Source organism: Emydura macquarii, unplaced genomic scaffold (assembly GCF_026122565.2).
Source record: "Emydura macquarii macquarii isolate MOO-44397 ecotype Brisbane River unplaced genomic scaffold, CSIRO-AGI_Emac_v2 contig_2422, whole genome shotgun sequence".
Classification (NCBI taxonomy): domain Eukaryota; kingdom Metazoa; phylum Chordata; order Testudines; family Chelidae; genus Emydura; species Emydura macquarii.
Window position 1 is genome coordinate 37,476,613 of NW_027132559.1, and position 21,067 is coordinate 37,497,679.

At 42.8% G+C, this 21,067-nt stretch overlaps 1 protein-coding gene across 1 annotated transcript; it reads left to right on the top strand.

The window, feature by feature from the left end:
- Window positions 1-266: 266 nt before the first annotated feature.
- Window positions 267-11,273, top strand: VIM (vimentin). The gene is made up of 9 exons (XM_067562310.1): window positions 267-913; window positions 1,820-1,880; window positions 6,950-7,045; window positions 7,130-7,291; window positions 7,870-7,995; window positions 8,980-9,200; window positions 9,313-9,356; window positions 10,135-10,220; window positions 10,907-11,273. The coding sequence occupies exons 1-9, from the start codon at window positions 360-362 to the stop codon at window positions 10,946-10,948; spliced, it is 1,392 nt and encodes a 463-aa protein (XP_067418411.1). The 5' UTR covers window positions 267-359; the 3' UTR covers window positions 10,949-11,273.
- The last annotated feature ends 9,794 nt before the right edge of the window (window positions 11,274-21,067 follow it).

The following is a 21,067-nucleotide window of genomic DNA, read 5'->3' on the forward strand; positions in this document are numbered from 1 at the left end:
TCATCCCATCCCGTTCCCTGCAAACTTCCCCTCTGTCCCTCCCTCCTCGGCCCGGCGCCGGGCCCCCCACCCCGTGCCTTTGTAAACGGGGGAGGGGGAGAGGGGCGCTGGCTGGCAGAGGGGGGACCCCCGCCCAGGCGGGCACCGCCCCGCGCGGGAAGGGGCGGGGCGGGGCGGGGCGGGGCCGGGTTGGCTGGCTGCGGAGCGGGCTGCGCGGCAAGTGGCGGCCGGCGGGACCCAGTCGAGGGCGTGGCAGGGGTATAAGTACCGCCGCGGGCAGCCGTCGCCGCTCTCCTTCGCCTCTCTCGCTCCAGCAGCAGCCGTCGTCGCCCCTCGGATTACAAAGCCCGGCCGCCGCCATGAGCACGACCACCAGCAGCAAGAGCTCCTCGTACCGCAGGATGTTCGGGGGCGGCAGCCGCCCCAGCACCTCGGGCAGCCGCTACATCACCTCCTCCAGCCGCTACTCGCTGGGCAGCGCCATCCGCCCCAGCAGCGGCCGCCTCGTGTCCTCCTCGCCGGGCGGCGTCTATGCCACCAAGTCGTCGGCCCTGCGGCTGCGGAGCAGCCTGCCGCCCGCGCGGCTCCTGCACGACACGGTGGACTTCTCGCTGGCCGATGCCATCAACACGGAGTTCAAGGCCAACCGCACCAACGAGAAGGTGGAGCTGCAGGAGCTGAACGACCGCTTCGCCAACTACATCGACAAGGTGCGCTTCCTGGAGCAGCAGAACAAGATCCTGCTGGCCGAGCTGGAGCAGCTCAAGGGCAAGGGCACCTCCCGCCTGGGGGACCTCTACGAGGAGGAGATGCGGGAGCTCCGCCGGCAGGTGGACCAGCTCACCAACGACAAAGCCAGGGTGGAGGTGGAGAGGGACAACCTGGCCGACGACATCCTGCGGCTCCGGGAGAAGTGAGTGGCGCCAAAGGGGGCGGAGGGGATGGGTGGGGTGGGGGGAGGCGGCACCCGACTTCAGGCTGCCCCCAAAGAGTGAAATGAGGCGCGATGGCAGCCAGCTGCTGCCCCAAAGTGCGAGAAACCTCCCCTTTGCGCCTAAAAACAGCTTAGAATTATTCTAGTGCTTCAGCCCCAGCTAGATGGCCATTGAAACTGAGCTTCAGGGGCTTGGCGTGCACAAATCCAGCCCACATGGACCATAACGGGTGCGCATCCCTAAGCGAACAAACTCGAGCCGAAACAAGGCTGATGTAGGTTGGTCAAAGGCTCTAAGAGCCCAGATGAAAAAGGAGGGAACAGGCTTTTGTAGCAAACCATCACAGGCAGCCCCCATCTTCTAGGAGAATCCCAAAGGTGGGTCTCTAGTAGTTTGCCCAGACAGTGTAGAGAAAAGACCCAATACAAAAGTTAGCTTTGCCACTCTCTGAGACGAGCACTTCGTAGTGGCTGTTGTACTGAGGCTCTTCCCTTGAGGCTTTTGGTGGCTTTCAAAACCTCTTAAATATTGCAGCCTAACAGAATCTGAATTTGCTAACAGATTATTTAAAACCAACCCAAATCTAGGTCAGCCTCTTGTTGCTCATTAGCTGAATAAGCAGTAACGTTTTTGGCATTGCTTGTGTTAGGCTATGTGTGGATTTCAGACTGCTGTAACAGCAGAAAGCCTCTCAGCTCAGTCATGCAAACTTAATAAAGAGGGCACAGACCAGAAAAATATAGGAATGAATGAATGCCTTTTGTCAGAGGCCCCATCTTCCCCCTGCTAGGATGTTGGCTGGGCGTGGCTACCAGCCGTATTTGACAGACACTTGTGCTGTTTTTTCCTAGTTCATTATTTGTTTAATCTGTTACAATTTTCAGGTTGCAAGAAGAGATGATTCAGCGAGAAGAAGCTGAAAACACCCTGCAATCTTTCAGACAGGTTTGTAATCATCTCTACATACTAAAATATGAGCACACTGAATGGAAGTCCAAATGTGTAAAGTTGGCATAATGTAAAAATTGGACATAGAGCCGCCTAGTGGTAAAAAGTACTGTATAAAAGTGCAAGACTTCTCTGAATACATCTGGGATGTTACTCTTATCAAGGGCACTGCCATTCCTTTATCAAATAGCTTCAGTAATCTAGACACTGCCAAAACTGAGAGCAGTTAAGTTTTAAAGTATTGTTTGGAGAGTCTTCTAGAACATATAGCAGATCTCCCTCTTTTGAATGCATTTGCAATGAGTAAGTTGAAATGTTCTCGTGTGATGGGTACAATGTCTGACCCATCAGAGAGGACAAGTGTAAAAATAACACTAGATTTTTGTGAGGGGTTGCTTTTTAACAAGAATTCCACCACTCCTCATGTAATAACTATTTGTTTCCTTTAGATTGATAATGATATTGTTTAAGTGGGGATGGGAACAGCTATTGTTTTGATTTATCCAAGATTAGCCTATTCTTCAAAAGCTCTTCAATGTGGAATCACTTTCTGATCCAATAAGGGTGAAAAGGAGCCATCTGTTCACTTGGCTGAAGGGTATTAATGGTTTCTATGGGATTCACTATGGAATGCAGATACAGGCATTATGGCAAGTGTGGTTGCAAGCCGACTGAAATAATAGAACTCTTTGTATTGAAGAGCGGCTTGCTACAGGCTGCATTCTTATTGAATGTGTAATGATGTAAGCATATTTTAGAGAAGTGTTTTATAACATCAGTTACTTTATATATGGCCCAGTCTTGAAGTACATAGTACAGGACTCTGTTACATGAATTGACTGACTTTGCAATGCTGCTCTGAAATTCTTTTAAAAAAATTAGAACTTCCAGAACATGTGAGAATTTAGATGTTAGGGCTATCTACTTAAGGAGTTGTATGACCTCTTTCCTGCTGCCTCCAGATTTTAGGGGAGTGTCATGCCCAGGGATCCTAGTTTTCCATGAATTAAAAACACCTCAAATGTGGGTTTTTTTTTGTTTTTTTTTTCCCCTCCAATTAAAATGAAACACTGAACTTGTTTCCCTAGTCACAATATATACAGGTATCAATTGAGTACAATATAGTATTGATATATTTACAGGTTTTAAGCAAGTTTGAAGCCTACCAGGGCCCATAATCATTATTAATAAAATAAATAGAATTGTAATTTCTTACATATACCAAATACTTCTCTCTATTCTGTATAGTTGAACCCTGTTTATCTGAGCATCCATTATCTGGCTGTCTGTATTAACCAAACCACCAGCCGCCCAGGGCTGACTCCCTGAGCCCCCTATATTAAAATAAGGGATAGAAAGCTCTTTGCCAAGTCTCCTGATTATCTGAATTTTTTGTTCTGATCTGGTGCTGGCCCCAATTAGATGGGATAAATGGGGTTCCAACTGTACATGTTTTACATTTTGTGAACAAATTAAAAACTAAATATTCTTTGTAAAAAAGCAAATGGATTTCTAGGATCCATGGTCATGACCTTAAAAGTTAATCTTATGAACTTGATGGTTGTGTGCACTGGATTTTTTCTTTAAAAGAAGAGATTGCCAAAGAATTAATATGAGAAAGATTGGGTCATCTAAACTTTAATGTGAATTGTAAGCCCTCTAGATAACTTACAACTTTTAGAAAAAAACTGGGCTTTATTGGCATACAGGCTTTGAGGTCCTCAAACAGAGGGCTTCACAGGGTTGGACCGTGACTTGGAAGATATGGGATCTATCCCAGCAGGCTAATAGCCTGTTAGTGGTGATGGATGACACATCACCATGTGTGCTTCAGTTTCCTCATTGGCGCGGGGAGTGATACCTCCTTTGTAAAGCACTTTGAGATCTACTGATGAAAAGCATTATATAAGAGGTATTATAGGAGTTCTTGCAAGATCAGCCTTTCTTTTCATTAGTTTAAAATACCCCAAAACTTCTAACTTGGATAATATTTAGTTTTGGCAACTTGATATTTTAAAGTGCCTCTCTCAAGACTTTTTTTCTTTCTAAAGAGACTGTGTGGAAAGGCATTACTAAAATTCCGTTTATCTTCAGACAGCTAGGCTCAGATGTGGCTTGGGTCACAAGGTTGTTTCGAGTCTGGTATTCTAGAGTCCCTGGTGGATGTCTGTCCACATGACAACCACAAGTTTCCCAATTAAGCTGAATTGTGCCAACATGGTCTTGAGCAAGGCTTGGGACTAAAACAGCATAACCTTTTTAAGTAAGAATAAAGGTATACTGGAAAATGCAAGAAACCAGGTATCCCCTCAATAGATTTAAATTTACTCTGTATTTAAAGAATGTATTGTAGGTTTCACAACAAGCGTGACTTAAACTGGTGTGGAGTCCTGCATAGGCACTTGTTTTAACTAGATGCACAGCACCACCATTAATGCTAAAGAAACTAGATACATGTGCTGAACCCTTAAGATGTAAGGAATACTTGATGCTCAGCATTCAGTATTTAATACCGGTCAACAAATACAGGCACTCACAATAAATTTCATTTCAGATGTGTTACGACTTAAATGGCACTCAGTATGAGTGCCAGTGTCTTGGGTCCAATGACAAATGATTTATATACTATTTTAAGATGGGAAAATAGCAGAAAATCTTAAAGATGCAGGCATGTACTTGAGGAATATAAAAAAAAGCCTAAACAATCAAACATTGGTGTGACAAATCTTTTTTCCTTTCTCTTGGTAAATGGAATTGCAAAAGTTTGACATGCAAAATTAAAGATCTACTTTGCTCTGGACTTCCCTGCATCTTTCTACCAGAGCACAGAAGCTTCACACTATTTCAACCTTTAAGTAGAGCTCAAGAGAATTGTAGGACACTATTTTTGTGGCACATAAAATTCCATATCAGAACAGCAAAATAACACTTCCCTAGTAAGAGCTGTTCTTAAAGTAAGCAAATAAGTTCACTTGTATTACGTAGTTCAACAAGTAACTGCTTCAGAATGAAAAGCTACTTGATGCATCTGAGTTAATCCATCATGATTTGGTAAAGGTTTAATGAGCTGCTTGCTTTGGGGCACAACTAGGTAGTGCAGAAGTACAAAGAATGAGATACTACAACATATTCTCTGCTAGTCTGGCACCAGGGAATAATGGCAAGACTTGCAGACTGACTTCTTGGCTCAAATTCAGAGAAGCATTTTTTTAAAAAAGCTGGATCTATCCAGTCCTCTAAAATACTTGAGTTTTCTCCATCAGTATGCATATGTAAATAAAGTCAATATTTCAGTAAATATTCAAATCTATGCATGATCTATTTGATTGCATATCTGGCTTTAACACAGTACTTTGAAAACATAGGCCTGATGCTACAAGTATGGGGCTTCTTAAGTTCAGTCTAACATGGCCACACTCAGGCAAAGATTGACTTCAGTTGTGCTTAAACTAGCTTTAATAAATTGGATGCAGTTTAACTCTATTGCCTTGTGCTCATGTAATGGAAGCACATGTAGGTAGAGTTGGGACACCTCCAACTAAAGCTTATCAAGTTATCCCCTCTACTACTACAGGTTGGTATTACAACTCTCATGCACCTGTTAGGTCAGTTTGAAGTTTATGGGTGCTAGTAGTTCAAGACTTATCAGGTACCACTGGAAGTGGTTAAAATGGGTGGGGGGAATACAAACCGTAATTTCTGGTGATGACACATTTGGCATATAACTTAAGATTGATTGTATAATCAATCTCCTTAAATTCTATGAATCCCTGATAATGTGCACAAGTTAGATAATTACACTTGTATAACAACCTGTTTACAGAATGCCTTGACCTTAAAAGCTCTTCAGATTATTCACAGTTCACCTACCAATGAGTTCTTCCTTTCTGAGATAAAACATGGTGCCAAATTGAGCAGTAGTAGAACTTTCTAGGCGTGTAATGAGGACAGTATGCAGTAACAGCAAATGGAAGGTAGGGGGGTGTTCTGAAGGATTAAAATATACCAAATTTTACTAGGACTAGAATATTGGCCTGAGATTGAGTATTACTCATTTCCTGCCAAATTTCATGGCAACGTTAAGTTTCTTAACTTCATCTTCACTCATGTTTATTAATTTCTGATTAAGAATGCATAAGCAATACTTCAGAACAATCCAAAAGGTTTTGAGTTAGAACTGAAACACCTGGGGGGGGGGGGAGTGTGTGTGTAAGATGCAACACTGCCTGTGAGTACCTAATTTGCAAATAGCGAACTGATTCAATTGTTTATATACACACTTAAATTGAGATGAGATTACCAAAAGAGTTAATTTTAGATACTTTGTGGCAGCTTGAACTAGTCAACAATTTCACACTTGGCATGTCTTCTGTTATTAATATTCTTAGCCCAGCATAAAGTGGGGTCCTCTGCTAACAAATGTAGGGACATAGACAAATGATTGACACAGTTCATTCCCATCAAATGATGGAAGAATCTGTGCTGTGGAAAGCAAAGGAGATTGCTATCCAGCCACTTAAGTTTGATCTCTTCACTCCCATTCACCTTGTTGCCCAAACTATCCAGATCACTATTTGTGTCCTGTCTCATTTGCTTTCCCTCTGTAGTCCCCTATGCCTAGAATACCCTTGCTAATCAGGTCTGCCATGCCACTACCCTCTTGTCATTCCTCCCCACTACCTACCACCATAAAATAATTGTGGATCTAAAATGAACAATCACTTCCTTTAGTAACTGTTCATGACAAGAATGGTCTCCTCATGTAAAGCCCCTAGTATGGGTTCTATATAAACGTGCTTTTGGAATGTAATGTGGAAACTCCCCATTTTAAAAGATAACTAGTAGAACTGCATATTTCCTATAACCACCATATGCAATGTACCCGTCTTTACTAGAATAAAATATGCAGCTCAATACACTGACATATCTTAGATATAAGATGCAGGTAGGTCACTGTGCTGTTTGACTTTGGATCAAAGGAGCAGTTAATTTGCTTGTTACACAGATTCATTTTTTCCTCTTATTAGCATAATCTTGCTAAATGATATTTCTCTCTCTTTAATTAGGATGTTGACAATGCCTCTCTGGCACGTCTTGACCTTGAGCGCAAAGTTGAGTCCTTGCAAGAAGAGATTGTCTTCTTGAAGAAGCTTCATGATGAGGTAAACTGAGTCTTCATTAAATTGTTAATGTGTGCCTTCTTCCACAGAACAATACTTGACTGACTGGCTGCTTTTTTTCTTAAGGAAATCCGGGAACTGCAGGCCCAGATTCAGGAACAACACATCCAAATTGATGTGGACGTTGCTAAACCAGATCTCACTGCTGCCCTGCGTGATGTTCGTCAGCAGTATGAAAGTGTTGCTGCTAAGAACCTTCATGAAGCTGAAGAATGGTACAAGTCCAAAGTAAGTGAAACTATCTCAATGGCTCATATGGCAATAAGGCTATTTGACTTGACTTTTTAGATATCCATAATAGCTTTGCCATAATGCATAACTTTTTACATCTAAGAAGCAAGGCTTTAGCTAACGTTCTCAAATCAGGAAAACACACTACTCACATCTAGAGGTGCAGCCTATCATGAATCTACAGTAGGTCTTGGTCCGCAATACTGTCAAAAACCCATATACTACAGTAGTTTAACTTCCTGTTTTGTCATCTTTCCTATTCTTTGCATTGAATGGTGGCTTGCATACTCGTGAGCTGGTAGAGGAAGGAATAGATGGGTTAAGATGTGGTGCAACATACATTTTAGATAAAGAACACTAGTTTTAGAAAATGTGGTGATCCCATTTTTAACTGTCAAATTTGAGAATGAAGGGCTGTAACAGCATGGCACTAGTTTAGAGGCTCTTTGTCTCAAGTATTGAGATCTTCGTGTGCGGTCTCAATCATCTCAAAATCCTCTTACTCTAGTGGCCCAGATAATGGTATGACATGTCTTTTGTTAAAGTATTAACTGTAAATCTGGGTTTTCTAACAGTTTGCAGATCTCTCTGAAGCTGCTACTAGAAACAACGATGCTCTGCGTCAGGCCAAACAGGAGGCTAATGAGTACCGCAGACAAATACAGACCCTCACCTGTGAAGTGGATGCACTTAAAGGAACTGTAAGTGAAAGATACCACTGCAGTTGTTACTGCTTGCCCTGATATCCTGTTACATATTACAATACAGCTAAATGCTAAGATGGATGTGAATGGAGGTGACCTATCAAGCAAGATGGCAGTATAATGTAAATATGTGTGCTTCTAAAATAGAAGCTAAAGGGCCCTTTTGATTAATATGGTTAGCCAGCCAATATACAGCTGAAAATTATGGAATGGAAATCTGGGGTTGAAGGAGGTGACTGTGTCAATCTGAAGCTATATACATTACTCAATACTTAATCTTTCTTTTTAAAGTCACAAGATGTCTAACAAAGATTAACCCACTGTTAACTAAATTTTGCACTTCACACCAGGTTTACTCCTTGTTTTTAAAAGGGGAGTATAATTAACAAAAAGCTTAGTATCTAATGTAAATGTTCATATTGGTATGTCTATGAAACAAAGCAAGATTTAAAGAATGGATACAAGGTTTTCCTATATAATAAAGCAAAGCTTTACAATTAAGTAGATTTTGACAAAGCCAAAACTTTAACTATGCACACTGTAAATACTGCTAACCAAGGTCACTTTGAAAATAAACCACTGACCTGATTTGTACAACATGCAATTTGCAGATGAGGTTTCTTGGGTTGCTTTTGGACTGTGGCATGAACTTCCACAAGGAACCTAGGGACAATCCCAGGCTTCAACTTCCATTCCAAAAGCAAGGTGCAATTTGACCTTGCCTTTTCTGATATATAAATGCTGTTCCATTTGTAATTAAACATTACATTGTTCCCACAATTTCCCCCAGGTGAGGATGAAAATACTAACAACAAATGGCAGATGTTAATCATGTTACCTTTTGAGCACCTCCCATGAGTGCATTAATAGTAGTGGTGAGGGTAGTAAAATGTGGGGGGGAAGAGGGGTTAAAAACCCAATAAATGAAGGCTGACTACTACTAAACTGCAGCCAACATTTGACTTGAAAATTCTCTTGCAGAATGAGTCGCTGGAGCGCCAGATGCGTGAAATGGAGGACAACTTTGCTGTTGAAGCTGCTAACTACCAAGACACTATTGCCCGTCTGCAGGAGGAAATTCAGAACATGAAGGAAGAAATGGCTCGCCACCTTCATGAGTATCAGGAACTGCTGAATGTAAAGATGGCTCTTGATATTGAGATTGCTACCTATAGAAAACTGTTGGAGGGAGAGGAGAGCAGGTAGATAAAACTGATGCAGATATGACCAGCTAACCCTGAAGAGTAGCTGCTGTAAGAATTACCAGATTCCAGAGACTACCTTCACTAAACTTGGATTCTCTTATTTTTGCAGAATTACCATGCCGATTCCAACTTTTTCTTCCCTGAACCTGAGAGGTAAGTAGCCTCAAATTATTGAAATAGTATAGGAAGCTACTTTAACAATTTGTATCCTTCTGCTGTGGTAAACTAATACTCTAAAGACAGCTTTCCTTTAATATGGTGTAATTGATTCAGGTTCTTGACATCTGACTCAGATGTTATACATTTAGTTGTTTAACACCAGAGACTGCTAATTCTAATGTTGGTATTCTAACTACTTGTTTTGAGTGGATTGTACACTTGTAAGTTCAGGAAAAGATTCCATGTAATAACTTCATAACTCTACAGCCAATATTTTTTTAATGGCTGGTGATCTTGGATACCCAACTGAAGACAACTTAAAGGGTTTTTCAGTGGGCAGGAACTCAACACTCCTTTAAAAATCAGGCCCTTTTGAGGTTCCAAGATAAGCACCTGGAAATTAACACCCAGGAGCATTAGCCACTTGGCCTATATCTAAGCAAGATATCTGAATTAATTGTTTGTTGTAGCCAGTTACTCATTTTAAAATAACCTCACAGACTAGAGCACCCTGTATTGAATAATTTCTGTAAGTGATCTGGAGAGAGACCTCCTAATCAGAGTTTGACATCTTAGTTTGACAGTGGGTGAAAAGATTTAAAAGGTCTGACTAAAATTACAAAACATCTAGCAATTTTAGGATCTTATTGTCCTGCTGTGAAGTGCATTTCCTGTGAAGAATCTGTCCATTACTTTATCATGTATCTGCAATAGTAAATGAGTAACTTAAACTAAATCACAGAAGAATAACAGACTAACTTTCTATCTGCAGAAACCAACATTGACTCTCACCCTATGGTTGACACCCACTCAAAGAGGACACTCCTAATTAAGACCGTTGAAACCAGAGATGGACAGGTTGGTGTTAGTTTCAGTTTTTTAGTGGAGGAGCGAGGTAAAACAAATGGCAAATGTAGACATGACATTGTACATCACAGCTAGCTATTATCTAGTACCATTCTAACTTCATTTACTAACCAATACATGCTTTAAGTGCCTTACTCAAGCTACAGTAGTGCTCTAACTCGCTGTATAGTAACATGTACTGGGGTGAATATTTTGTATAGTTCAGAATGTGTTAACTGTAACCTTCAACAGACCAGGGGACCTCTCTGTGGAGGGATAGCACACAACATTCATAACTATGCTGTGAAGACACATCTATCCAGGGCTGCTACTTCTGTGTTTTCAGATGTTAGACTTAGTTCAGAACTAGCTAAGCCATCTATCATTCCTAAAAGCAACATCCTGGAAAACAGTACTTTCATGACTTAATCTTACAATGTGGCAGGCAAACAAGGTGCTTGTAAACCAAAGGTATATCTTATTTCCCCCATGCCTTTTTGCTTATTTTTTCAACTTGGAATTTAATCAACCAGTAACTACTTATCTAAGTAAATGGTGGTTACAACTTTTACTTATGCTGTAGTGGTAGTAATAGCATACAGGAATAAGTCTGGAAAACTAGTTTTCCAATCAGATGTCTTGAGTATTGAAACAGCTTACATTAATTTTGAGCTATCTTTTATTTTATTTTTCAACAGGTTATCAATGAAACTTCCCAGCATCACGATGATCTGGAGTGAAAACCCCAGAGAAACTGCACATTTCTCATTTGTGCAGGGAAAACATTCTTACCAGCAAAACTAAAGTCCCCTGTCTTAAAGGAAGAAACAGCTTAAGTGCCTTTCTGCAGTTTTTCCAAAAGCGCAAGATTATTATGCTAGAGAATAGGTGTTAGATCTTGCAAACTGACTCTCCCTGAAGGTTTAGCGTTTACAATGGAGTCTAGTTTACAGATAGCAATATCTTGTGCTGCAATACTGTTTAAGTTTCTGAATTCAATAAAACTGCTTTTTCCAGCACAGTATGAGCAATCTGTCACTGCTTCAATAAATATTTGGAAATGGCTTTTTAATGTGTTCAGGTTTGTTACATTTTGACTACAACCCCTTCTTCCCCCCCTCTTCCCTCCCAAAAAAAAAAGTGTTGGAATAGCAACTCTGGGCTGAAAGTACCTAACAATCTGCACAATTCCATTAATGACAGTTGCATGGAATAGCCTTAGAATCAGCCAAAACACATAGAAAATACTTACAGATCTACTCTTCCTTAACTTTGGCTTGCTTCAAAGGGGGCACTAGACCATGCAAATATTGAATTAAATGGACTACACAAACAAGCGGATGAGTAGCTGTGAGCTGAACTGACAAAACATCCCGTGTCATGAGAACTGGAGGTGCTCAGACTCAAAACCAGGCTGTGGAGTTGTATCAAATGACACTTCTACTATGTATAGAAAATTGCTACTAAGTGCAAACTCCACTAATGCCTCTGCCTCAATGTTTGTTTTTAGATGTACTCACCACACCTTAAAAGTGGCACCTAGAGCCAGGGACTCTTAAATTCATGCCATCCTACAACTAGTAATTATCTACAATAAGCCTGGAATGGGGGAACAAGTCCTCTCTCAAAAGTAAAAAAAAAGCAACAATTGTGCCCTACACCTACAATGTAATTTACATGTATGATTAGAACTTAATCTCTCTGGGTGTATTAACAACAAAGACAATGGTGATTCAAAAATCAATGAACACACCTAACTGTAAGATGATTAGCCAAGCTAAAACAGCTGTATCAGTCATACACATTTCAGTGAGTGAAATTAGCTGTTCATTTTCTGTAGCATACAATAGATCTACTGAACAGCAGGCTTTATTAAACGTGTGACAATCACCAGCCTGGTTGCTGTTGGGGAAACTAAACATGAACTCTATTTTAAAATAAGTTTTCTGGTGTGGACTAGAGCAGGTCGAGTATCTAACTGTTAATAAGAAAATACAAACACCTCAGGAATTGAGTTTGTTCATAACTCTGAACAAACCATTCTGGTTGTTCTTTCAAAAGTTTACAACTGATCAATGACTCAATACAGCTTTGAAACTACAAGGCAGTAGAAAAATATTGCTTTTAACAATCTTAATAAATAAACAAGCACAATGTTTCCTTATGTGTCAAATCTTTAAACTTTCCCTTTATTTAGTATTTACCTTTAATGCGGTACTGTATTTACTTTTTTTGGTCTCTACCGCTGCCTGATTTCATAGAATATTAGAGTTGGAAAGGACCTCAGGAGGTCATCTTCTAATCTAACCTCCTGCTCAAAGCAGGCCCAACCCTACCTCAATCATCCCAGTTAGGGCTTTACCAAGCCAGGCCTTAAAGATCTCAAGGATGGAGATTCCACCACCTTCCTAGTGAAAAAGTTTTTCTTAATAGCCAACCTCGACCTCTCCTACTGCAACATGAGACCATTGCTCCTTGTTCTGTCATATGCCGCTATTGAGAACAGCTTAGCTCCATCATCCCCTTCAGGTAGTTGAAGACTGCTATCAAATCTCCCATCACTCTTCTCTTCTGCAGACTAAACAAGCCTAGTTCACTAAGTCTCCCCTCAAAAGTCATATGGCTGATTCCAAATGAGGGGTATGGTTGACTGGTCTGGTTTTAAATCTGAGGTTGTACAGTAATATATAATGGTGTGACTAGAAATATTTTAATTTCACAAAGCAAAACAACCTGCTACCGCACATCACCACTCAACTGCAATGAAATAACTCTCAAAGTTCCACAAAAAAATCATAAACAAGAGCTTAATTGGTTACGGGAAAGCAAGATAATAGGGAGCCAGCACTTGTCTTCCCAGAGGAACTTTCTGAAATAGCAGAGCTATAGATCAGTGGCATGGAGTTCCATTAAATGCAAGGTTAGCTTCTAGTTATGCAGCTGGGGTCATGTTGCCTCTAAAGGCTAGATAAAATCACAGAGAGTGATGGCAGAAAATGAACATTAAAAAAATAGGTCAGAGTTTGGTAAAAAATAGCCCTGCTTCCTACAGAAACGTCTTTCAACAATCAAACCGCTTCCTGAGTGAGAGGAGAGGCTCCCTGTGCTTGCGTGGCATGTGAGCATAGGCTATGGTGTTAGACTAAGGGGGTCTGGGTCTCTGCCCCAGATTTAAGATCCTCAGTAAGTCCCTTAACTCAGTTGGGCCTTTATTACTTCATCTAAAGTAAATAGCACATACAGCACTTTGCTAAGCATTCTGCACCCATGTCCCACAGGATCAAATTTTTTAGAAGATAAATGAACATAGAGTGCTTGGGTGCTTATATTGATGGGCTGGCAGCAGTATTTATATGTATCCATATTTGAGCCTCCAAAACCATTCACCCTCCCTGTCACTAAAAGCATCCCACTTCTAAGGGAAGCTTTTCACTTACCTTGTTTACTCTAGACATGACAATGTCCTGTAGCCTTAAACCCAATAATTCTGCCCTGTTGGGTTGAAATAGAGCAGCTTGCTGTTACAGAATGTTAGTTGCACAAACAAATATGCTAGGAATGAACTGATCCTGTGCAAACAGAGAAATAGAGTGTAGTAAAATTGTTTTGTGGATATGAGGATTAGAAAGCTGGCATCCTTTCCTCCTTTTTAGAGGATGTATATGCTAGACCTCTAACAATAAGCTGAAATGTAATGTCACCTTCCTTAGCTAGGCCCATGGTTGACAACAATGAAGGCTTAAGCAAACTTTCAGGATCACTTTGAGCAGTAATGGAGCTGCAGAAACACACTAGAAAATGGTCTCCCAGCCCTAGATGGCTGTGGTTGATAGTCGTCCCCCAGGCAGGTGATGAGGGCTATTACTGATGCTCTGTAGAAAGGAATATGAAAGGTACATATTTGAAACATGGACCTTAACGGCAACAGTATGCCCAGGTAGCTACCATTCCCTCACAATTTATTTCACATGCTGCTTTTCCACCTCTAAACATCATACTGATTGGTTTCCTTTGTCTTTGATTTCTTTGGCAACAAGATGAAAAGAAGTGTCAGCCACTTAGAGTGAATCAGACAATTTATTCCTGCTCTTTTGTGTTTAGTGTTACTTCAGGTTTAAAGGAGAACTACAGGGTAGAGCTTTCAATCCTGCTTGAAAAAAACAGTTGCCCAGGGGAAGAGCAAGAATGCTGCAGATTATTCCAAAGCAAACACTAGCAGAGTATCCTTCCAGTACTAAAGAGGGTGGATGATGACTGTCACCTTCATGCTGTTGGAGCAAGGCACATTAGGAGGCTGTTAGTATACAACTGCAGTAAGCTACTCAGTGCTGATCCAATAACGAACCTCATAAGAAAGCTCTATTTCAGACCCTAATGACCTGAGCTCTGGAGATGCTATTGGAGATTATGATTTGTTCTGCCTTCTGGCAAGCTCTAAAAGTATCTATGAAGTGGTCTCCGTTGACTGGGTAGTGCCAGTGGAAGGTGCAATGTCATCTCTTGCCAAAGGGCTGCCACAATTGAAAGTCATCTCTTCACATTGCCCCTGTTTGGTGACTAGTGTTAAATACAAGATTGCCTTTGCTAGTAAAGACCGCTCAAAGACTGAGTCCTAACGAGGGAATGATTGTCACCACCACATTCTGGATGGCTAGTTAAGCAAAATTCTATATGGAATTTATTTCTGGATCAATGTTGACACAGCGTTTAATGGTTTTTCTGAGCAGTGACTAACACCATAACTTGTGATCTATGTTCACAGGAAATAATATTAATGCTCAAAGTGAAAAAGCCCATGGTTGCCAGCTGTTTGTATAATTTGGGTCTTTGTATACTGTTGGAAAAAAATATAAAAATAGGTAACAGGAAGCAGTGTCCCAACCCCCTAAGAATATAATGTTTGTACATGCCCGATACACTGATTTACCCTAACTCTTGCTGCAGTGACCCAAAATTCAAAAGCAAATAAGTTTTAAATGTATTTGCAAACTTTCTGAGGCTGGCATTACTTACAGGGAAGCAATATTATCGTGTATCTGAAGAAGAGTGGGACTCAGCTGATCTGGATTCTATTCAAGTTGTGTTGCAGGCCTGTTGTCTGACCTCAGCCAAGTCATTTAATGGCTTTGTGCCTCAGCTTCCCCAGCTGTAAATTGGGATATTCTATACCTCACAGGGATTTTGTGAGGTTTAATATTTGTAAAACACTTTGGGATCCTTGGATGAAAGTTACTATATACGTGCAAATTATGTAGGATATAATACGTGGGTCACCAAAAAAGGATAATGGTACAACCCTTCTAACCACAACAAATTGTTTCAGTTATGTCCCTGCATTTTCTTGCCCTTGTGTGATGTAATTTGCATACAAGGCTTAAATACAATTCCTGGTTCACTGAGATCAGCACCTGATCTGCCCTAATCAAGAGTTGTGTCTCTTACTTGCCTTTCACTGAACTCTTTCCCTGTTTTGGATAGCTGTCCAGTGAGATCACCTCTGTAAAGGGCACCAGCCCACCAACTGCTGGAATACTGTGTTCCATTTTAGTATTCTCACTTTAAAAAATGTGGTGAAGGCTTTACGAAAGCACTACAAGAATGATTTGATGTCTGGAAAGCTACAAACTGAACGATTTAAGGAGCTCAATACTTATCTTAATAAAGGCAAGGTGAGAGGTGAATTGATCAGAGGCTATAATTCCCTATATGGATCTCCTGGGTCTGATAGCTACACATTAGTTCCCCCAAAAGTGCCATGTGAGGTGTCTTCTGAAAGTGTGTGTCACACTGATCCTCATTTTCATAGGGAAATGTATGTGTGGATAGTATGTATGTTAATTATATTCTCAAGATCTCTGACTTGGTGCTGGTCACCAAAGGGTGGGAAACAAACATATCTTGCCTGAAAGAAACCTGTCTGTCTGGGTATATGTACACTGAGTATTGTGCGGTTCATAACAGACACCCATTTACAGTTTGAGCTGAATGCTAATGAAGAGATGTGAGATCTTCCAGAAAGGGAATTTACAGGAAGAAATAAACCAGCGGGAGGAAGCCCTGCTTACAAGTGAAGACCATGGATTTTTGGACAATTGGTACAGAGCTACACTCTGCATCCTGTAGTGAGGGGCAAGCTGTGAGGGTGGCTGGTTGTCACAGCCTACCTGGCTGAAAAATGTTGGTGAGCAGTAGGACGAGCAAGAACATGTGGTACAATTTTATTTTGTGTGTAACTCTTTGTTTCCAATACTTCCATCTACTTGCTCCTTCTCGAATTTCTATTCTTTGGTCAGTAAACTTTTTTGTTGTTGCTAGGAACATATCTCAGCACTGCGTGAAGCGGAGTGGGATCCTGACGTGTCACTGGTAAGCTGGGGAATACTGGCCCTTTGGGCGTAGTGGATCTGTGAATTCCGTGAAAAGCAAGGGCTGGACATGTCAAGGAGATGCCCGCTGCCCTGGGGGTTGGTGTGCACCTATCATTAACTTGTACAGAAAGAGCAAGGCCTGTGGTGGCCTGGAAGACAGTGCTTGTGTTGCCAGCAGCTGGGTGGGGGGGGATCTGACCCATGACCGGCACAAACACAGCATGAGGAAATGCTAAGGGCAGGTGATAGTGAGGTGCCCCACACACCTGGGTGCCCCTGAGGAGTATCACTGTATGGCACAATCTTTAATTACATGACCACATACTATTTTTACACCGGATCCCTGCACAGGATGGACAGTGATCACTAAAGGAGCCTTGATTCCATATTTGGTTTTATCTTTGTTGTTCATTGTGCGGTCCCCTCCCTTGTCCCCCGCCTATGTTTTATTTACTTCACAGTATTCAAACCCTGCTGTGAAGGCAATTATTAATCTCCTTGTGGAATATCTATGGAGCTCATCACTATAATATCTGAGTGCTTCCCAGTGAATTTATTTTCACAACATCCCCTCTGACATGAGGGGCTAGAAGTGAGGCCTGGAGAGATTAGGAGGAAATGTACCCACTAATTTTGGGTGCTCAATGTGCGATGCCTGGGGTCTGATTTTTCCTAGCATTATTGTAACTCTTTACATCTTCAAAGTGCAGCTCCCGTTGATGGCAGTTGCATCTGCAAGTGTTCAGCGCGGCTGCAAATCCGCCCCCAGGGTCTCAAGTCAGGCAACCAGAAAATGAGGAACATTCAATTAGTGACTACCTGTGAAAAGTCTGATTTAACTGACTTTGCCCAGCATCACACAGGTAGAGGAAGGGATAGAATCCAATTCTCCAGTGTGGCATTCAACTGCCTAAACCATGAAATGGTCCTTTCTCTTTCCACAATACCCTGTGCCATTAACTAAACACCTTCCAACTTCTGCAACAAATGAGGCAAGGATCATACAGAAAACAGTCTGCTACATACACAATCCTGATTCATCCCCAAAGGATAGTCTGTCCTGTGCACTACATATCTGGAAGCAAATGCTGTATTAAGTGTTAGTTGAGGCACTCACCTCTGCTGCCTTTAGAAACCCCCTATTAAGTATTGCTGAGATGTGGGTGTGTACCCTTGTGTAGTGAGTGGGTGTGGCTTTCCTCTGAAACTGACAGGGAGAAACAGGGCGAGCCTTTGGGGGCGGAGCCAGAGACTGCCTGTCCGCCTGCCCAGAAGCAAGGGGTCGGGACAGGAAGTATAAAAGAGAGGCCCAGGAGCTCACTCGGTGGCTAGCTCCTGGAGAGGAAAGACATCCCTCCCTGCCCTCCAGAGCTGCCTGCGGCTTGGTACCTGGGCCTGTGTCTGGGTGCTGGCAAATGAGCAACGTGTGGCCTGGGGCCCAGAGGTACCCCTGGATCTGACCACCCCGCCGGACCTGGTGATCTAGAGGGGCCAAGACCTGGAGGAGCTGCCGGACGCAGATGAGGAGGAGGTGGCCATACCAGGGCCAGACTTGGAGGAATTGCCCTTGGAGTTGCCAGAGGATGATGACGAGGTGCAGGCCCTGACAGGGCCAGACCTGGAGGAACTGCCCCCTGCCAACCTCCCCGACAAGCTGCCTGACCTACTGCCACGGCTAGGGACCTGGGCTGGGACACAGTGGAGTAGGGTGGGCCTGCATCCCCCTCCTCCTTCCCTGACTGCCCCGTCTGGGGGGGGCCTCTGGATTGTTCCCCTGCCATGGGCTGGGCCAACCCCTGCTAGAGCAGAGCAGGGTAGGGAGTGGGTGTGGCCTCCCTCTGAAACTGACAGGGAGGGACGGCCACCCGCTTTACACCTTGTAAGTGGGGGTTCACACACCATAGCAAGGGAAGTATACACAAGACAAAATCTTATACAACTTGCCCCCTTCCCTGCTGACTGCCTTCATTTTCTTAAATGTCTTATTTCAAACAGCAAAGCCTTGAAGGAAGACTATACTTCAACACGGGTCACCAATCAGGCCCTCCCTCCTATCATAGACTTTAAGGTCAGAAGGGACCATCATGATCATCTAGTCTCACCTCCTGCACATTGCACGCCACAGAACCTCACCCACCACTTGTGTAATAGATCCCTGACCTCTGGCTGAGTTACTGAAGTCTTCAAATCATGGTTTAAAGACTTCAAGATACAGAGATGTCACTATTTACACTAGTGCCCCTAGTGTAAACCTGCAAGTGACTTGTGTCCCATGATGCAAAGGAAGGCAAAACCCCTCCCCCGGATCTCTGCCAAGCTGACCTGGGAGAAAATGTCTTCCTGACCCAAAATAGGGCGATCAGTTAGACCCTGAACATGAGGGCAAGACCCACCAAGTGGACACCTGGGAAAGAATTCTCTGTAGTAACTCAGAGTCCTCCCCAGCTACTGTCCCATCACCGGCTATTGGGGATCTTGGATTCATGACTGCCTACGGACATTTTTGTCAGTGCCACTGGCTCTCCCTTCAGAAACAAATGCTCAGCCTTTTACTATTCATGACTGGAAGCCAATGAGACCCGCCTTTCCTAAGGGACTTAGTGATGTGCTGGAGGCTGCTGGCCACATGTCTGCACAGAGGGCAATCATGGACCGCATTGATGCCGACCATTGTGCTTGCCACCCTTCATTCAAGCTACTGGAAGAAGTAGTTAAAATGAAACAATAGAAGCCACCTCCAAAGATGCTGGGCTTCATGGGGAAAGCCTGAGCCAGAAATAAGAATCGGGGGTTTCGTTAGGATGGACTGAAAATGCAGGGGTGGGACATTGATTGGTGGAGCTGTGTGTGTGAGAAGCAGTTGTAAGGCTGTCCCTGAGAGGAAGCAGAGACAGCGCTTCTTGAGGCACAGGACTGTTTGGAAAGGTAGGCTTGGAGATTATAAGCATGGAAATTGCCTACTATTGTTTGTTCTGACGGTCTTCAGGGAAAGAGGACTTGGTGTACATTCTTTGTAAATAAACAGGATTGCACCAAACTCCTGACTCTGATCATCAATTTCTCCTAACAGAAACAAACCAACAAGGCCCCAAATATTGGCTAAATTCCTGGGGCCAAGGGTCAGGAATAACTCTGCCCCTCCATCCAGCTGTTGATGTTTCTCCCCCTTATAGAGGCAGGGGAAGCTAGTCTGCCACAGACTCAAGTCTATTCACACGCTCGCAATCACACACAGGTATCTAATTGTATAGATGTGGTAATAATGGCCCAAATCATGGAGCCCATCAATTAGGCAAATTGCGCGGGGAAATACAAATGCCCACAGTCACTGAATAACGGTCAAACAATTTAAATTGTATACAAAATAATCTGACACTCAAATTCCTATTGCTCTCTGGGACTCCTCCAGCTTGCACTAGCTCCAGAGACGTAGATCAGCTGCTCCCATGTGGTAGACAGCATGTACTGCAAGACAGAGCATGTACTACAGTATCTGCATCAACACATATGCACTGAAACGGCTTGGCTTTCTGCCTCAGGGATTGTCCTGACTTTTTCTTTTCTCTCCCTTCTTTGGGCTTATTTTGGTTAGTGTGTGGTCTGGCTCATGAGCCTGAGAGGATGACGGGGCAGGGGATAACCAAGCTGATTTGTCAGAGGCTGACTTTTTTTTTTTTTTTTTAAATACATGTCATCTAAATGGAGCCCCAGCTGCATTTCTGAAAGCAGAAATGAAGATCTTTTTCCTGCAGTCTAAGCAGAGGTCTGGGATTTAGAAGACACCAAATAGCTAGGCAGGGTGGAACTGGGGGGGAAACTCTCTTTTAGAAAAGATGTGGATGGGTGTGTTGTGTTACTGCATCATACAGCTAGAGGGAGCCAGAGGGTAAATTTGTGTGAGTCATTTGGGTTATATTGGTAGAAAGTTCTCTAATGCTGCCTTCTCACTGGGGTTCAGTTGTAGGTACTAGAGCCTGCTGGCACTAGGGTGACCAAATTGCTAAGGTGAAAAACTGGGACAGGGGGTGGGGGGTAATAGGCGCCTATATAAGACAAAGCCCTGAATATCGGGACTGTCCCTATACATCGGGACAGCTGGTCACCCTAGCTGGTGCAGAGTTCGTTTCAGGAGTGGGGAGGGAAGGAAGGCGTGCACCTGACCAGAGCTTCTCTCCATCATCACAGGGCTTTGATCAGCCACACTCACCTTTGTCCATGCAGCAAATGCCAGGAACTCTCACGTAACTCTGATATGATGGCCAGTGTGGTGTGGGTTTTTCACTGTGCCTGGGGATTAATACATTTGCTAGGCACAGAAGGGAGACTGTGGCTCTGCACACCTCAGCCACATAGGACTTGTAGCACTAGACAGGCTTAGCTGGCATTACAGCAGATTGATACATAGCTGTATCTTTGGGAACATAGTGCCTTCCTCCTTTTGTCACCCTCTAAAGGACTATGACCAAGTTTTGTTTTGGGGGACCATTCTGT

What these genes read in the sequence shown, in the direction of transcription:
- VIM (XM_067562310.1), top strand. Translation starts at nt 360, where the DNA reads ATGAGCACGACCACCAGCAGCAAGAGCTCCTCGTACCGCAGGATGTTC. An exon ending in ATCCTGCGGCTCCGGGAGAA is followed by an intron (nt 914 to 1,819) that starts GTGAGTGGCGCC and finishes TACAATTTTCAG; the next exon opens with GTTGCAAGAAGAGATGATTC. An exon ending in TTGGAGGGAGAGGAGAGCAG is followed by an intron (nt 9,201 to 9,312) that starts GTAGATAAAACT and finishes TTATTTTTGCAG; the next exon opens with AATTACCATGCCGATTCCAA.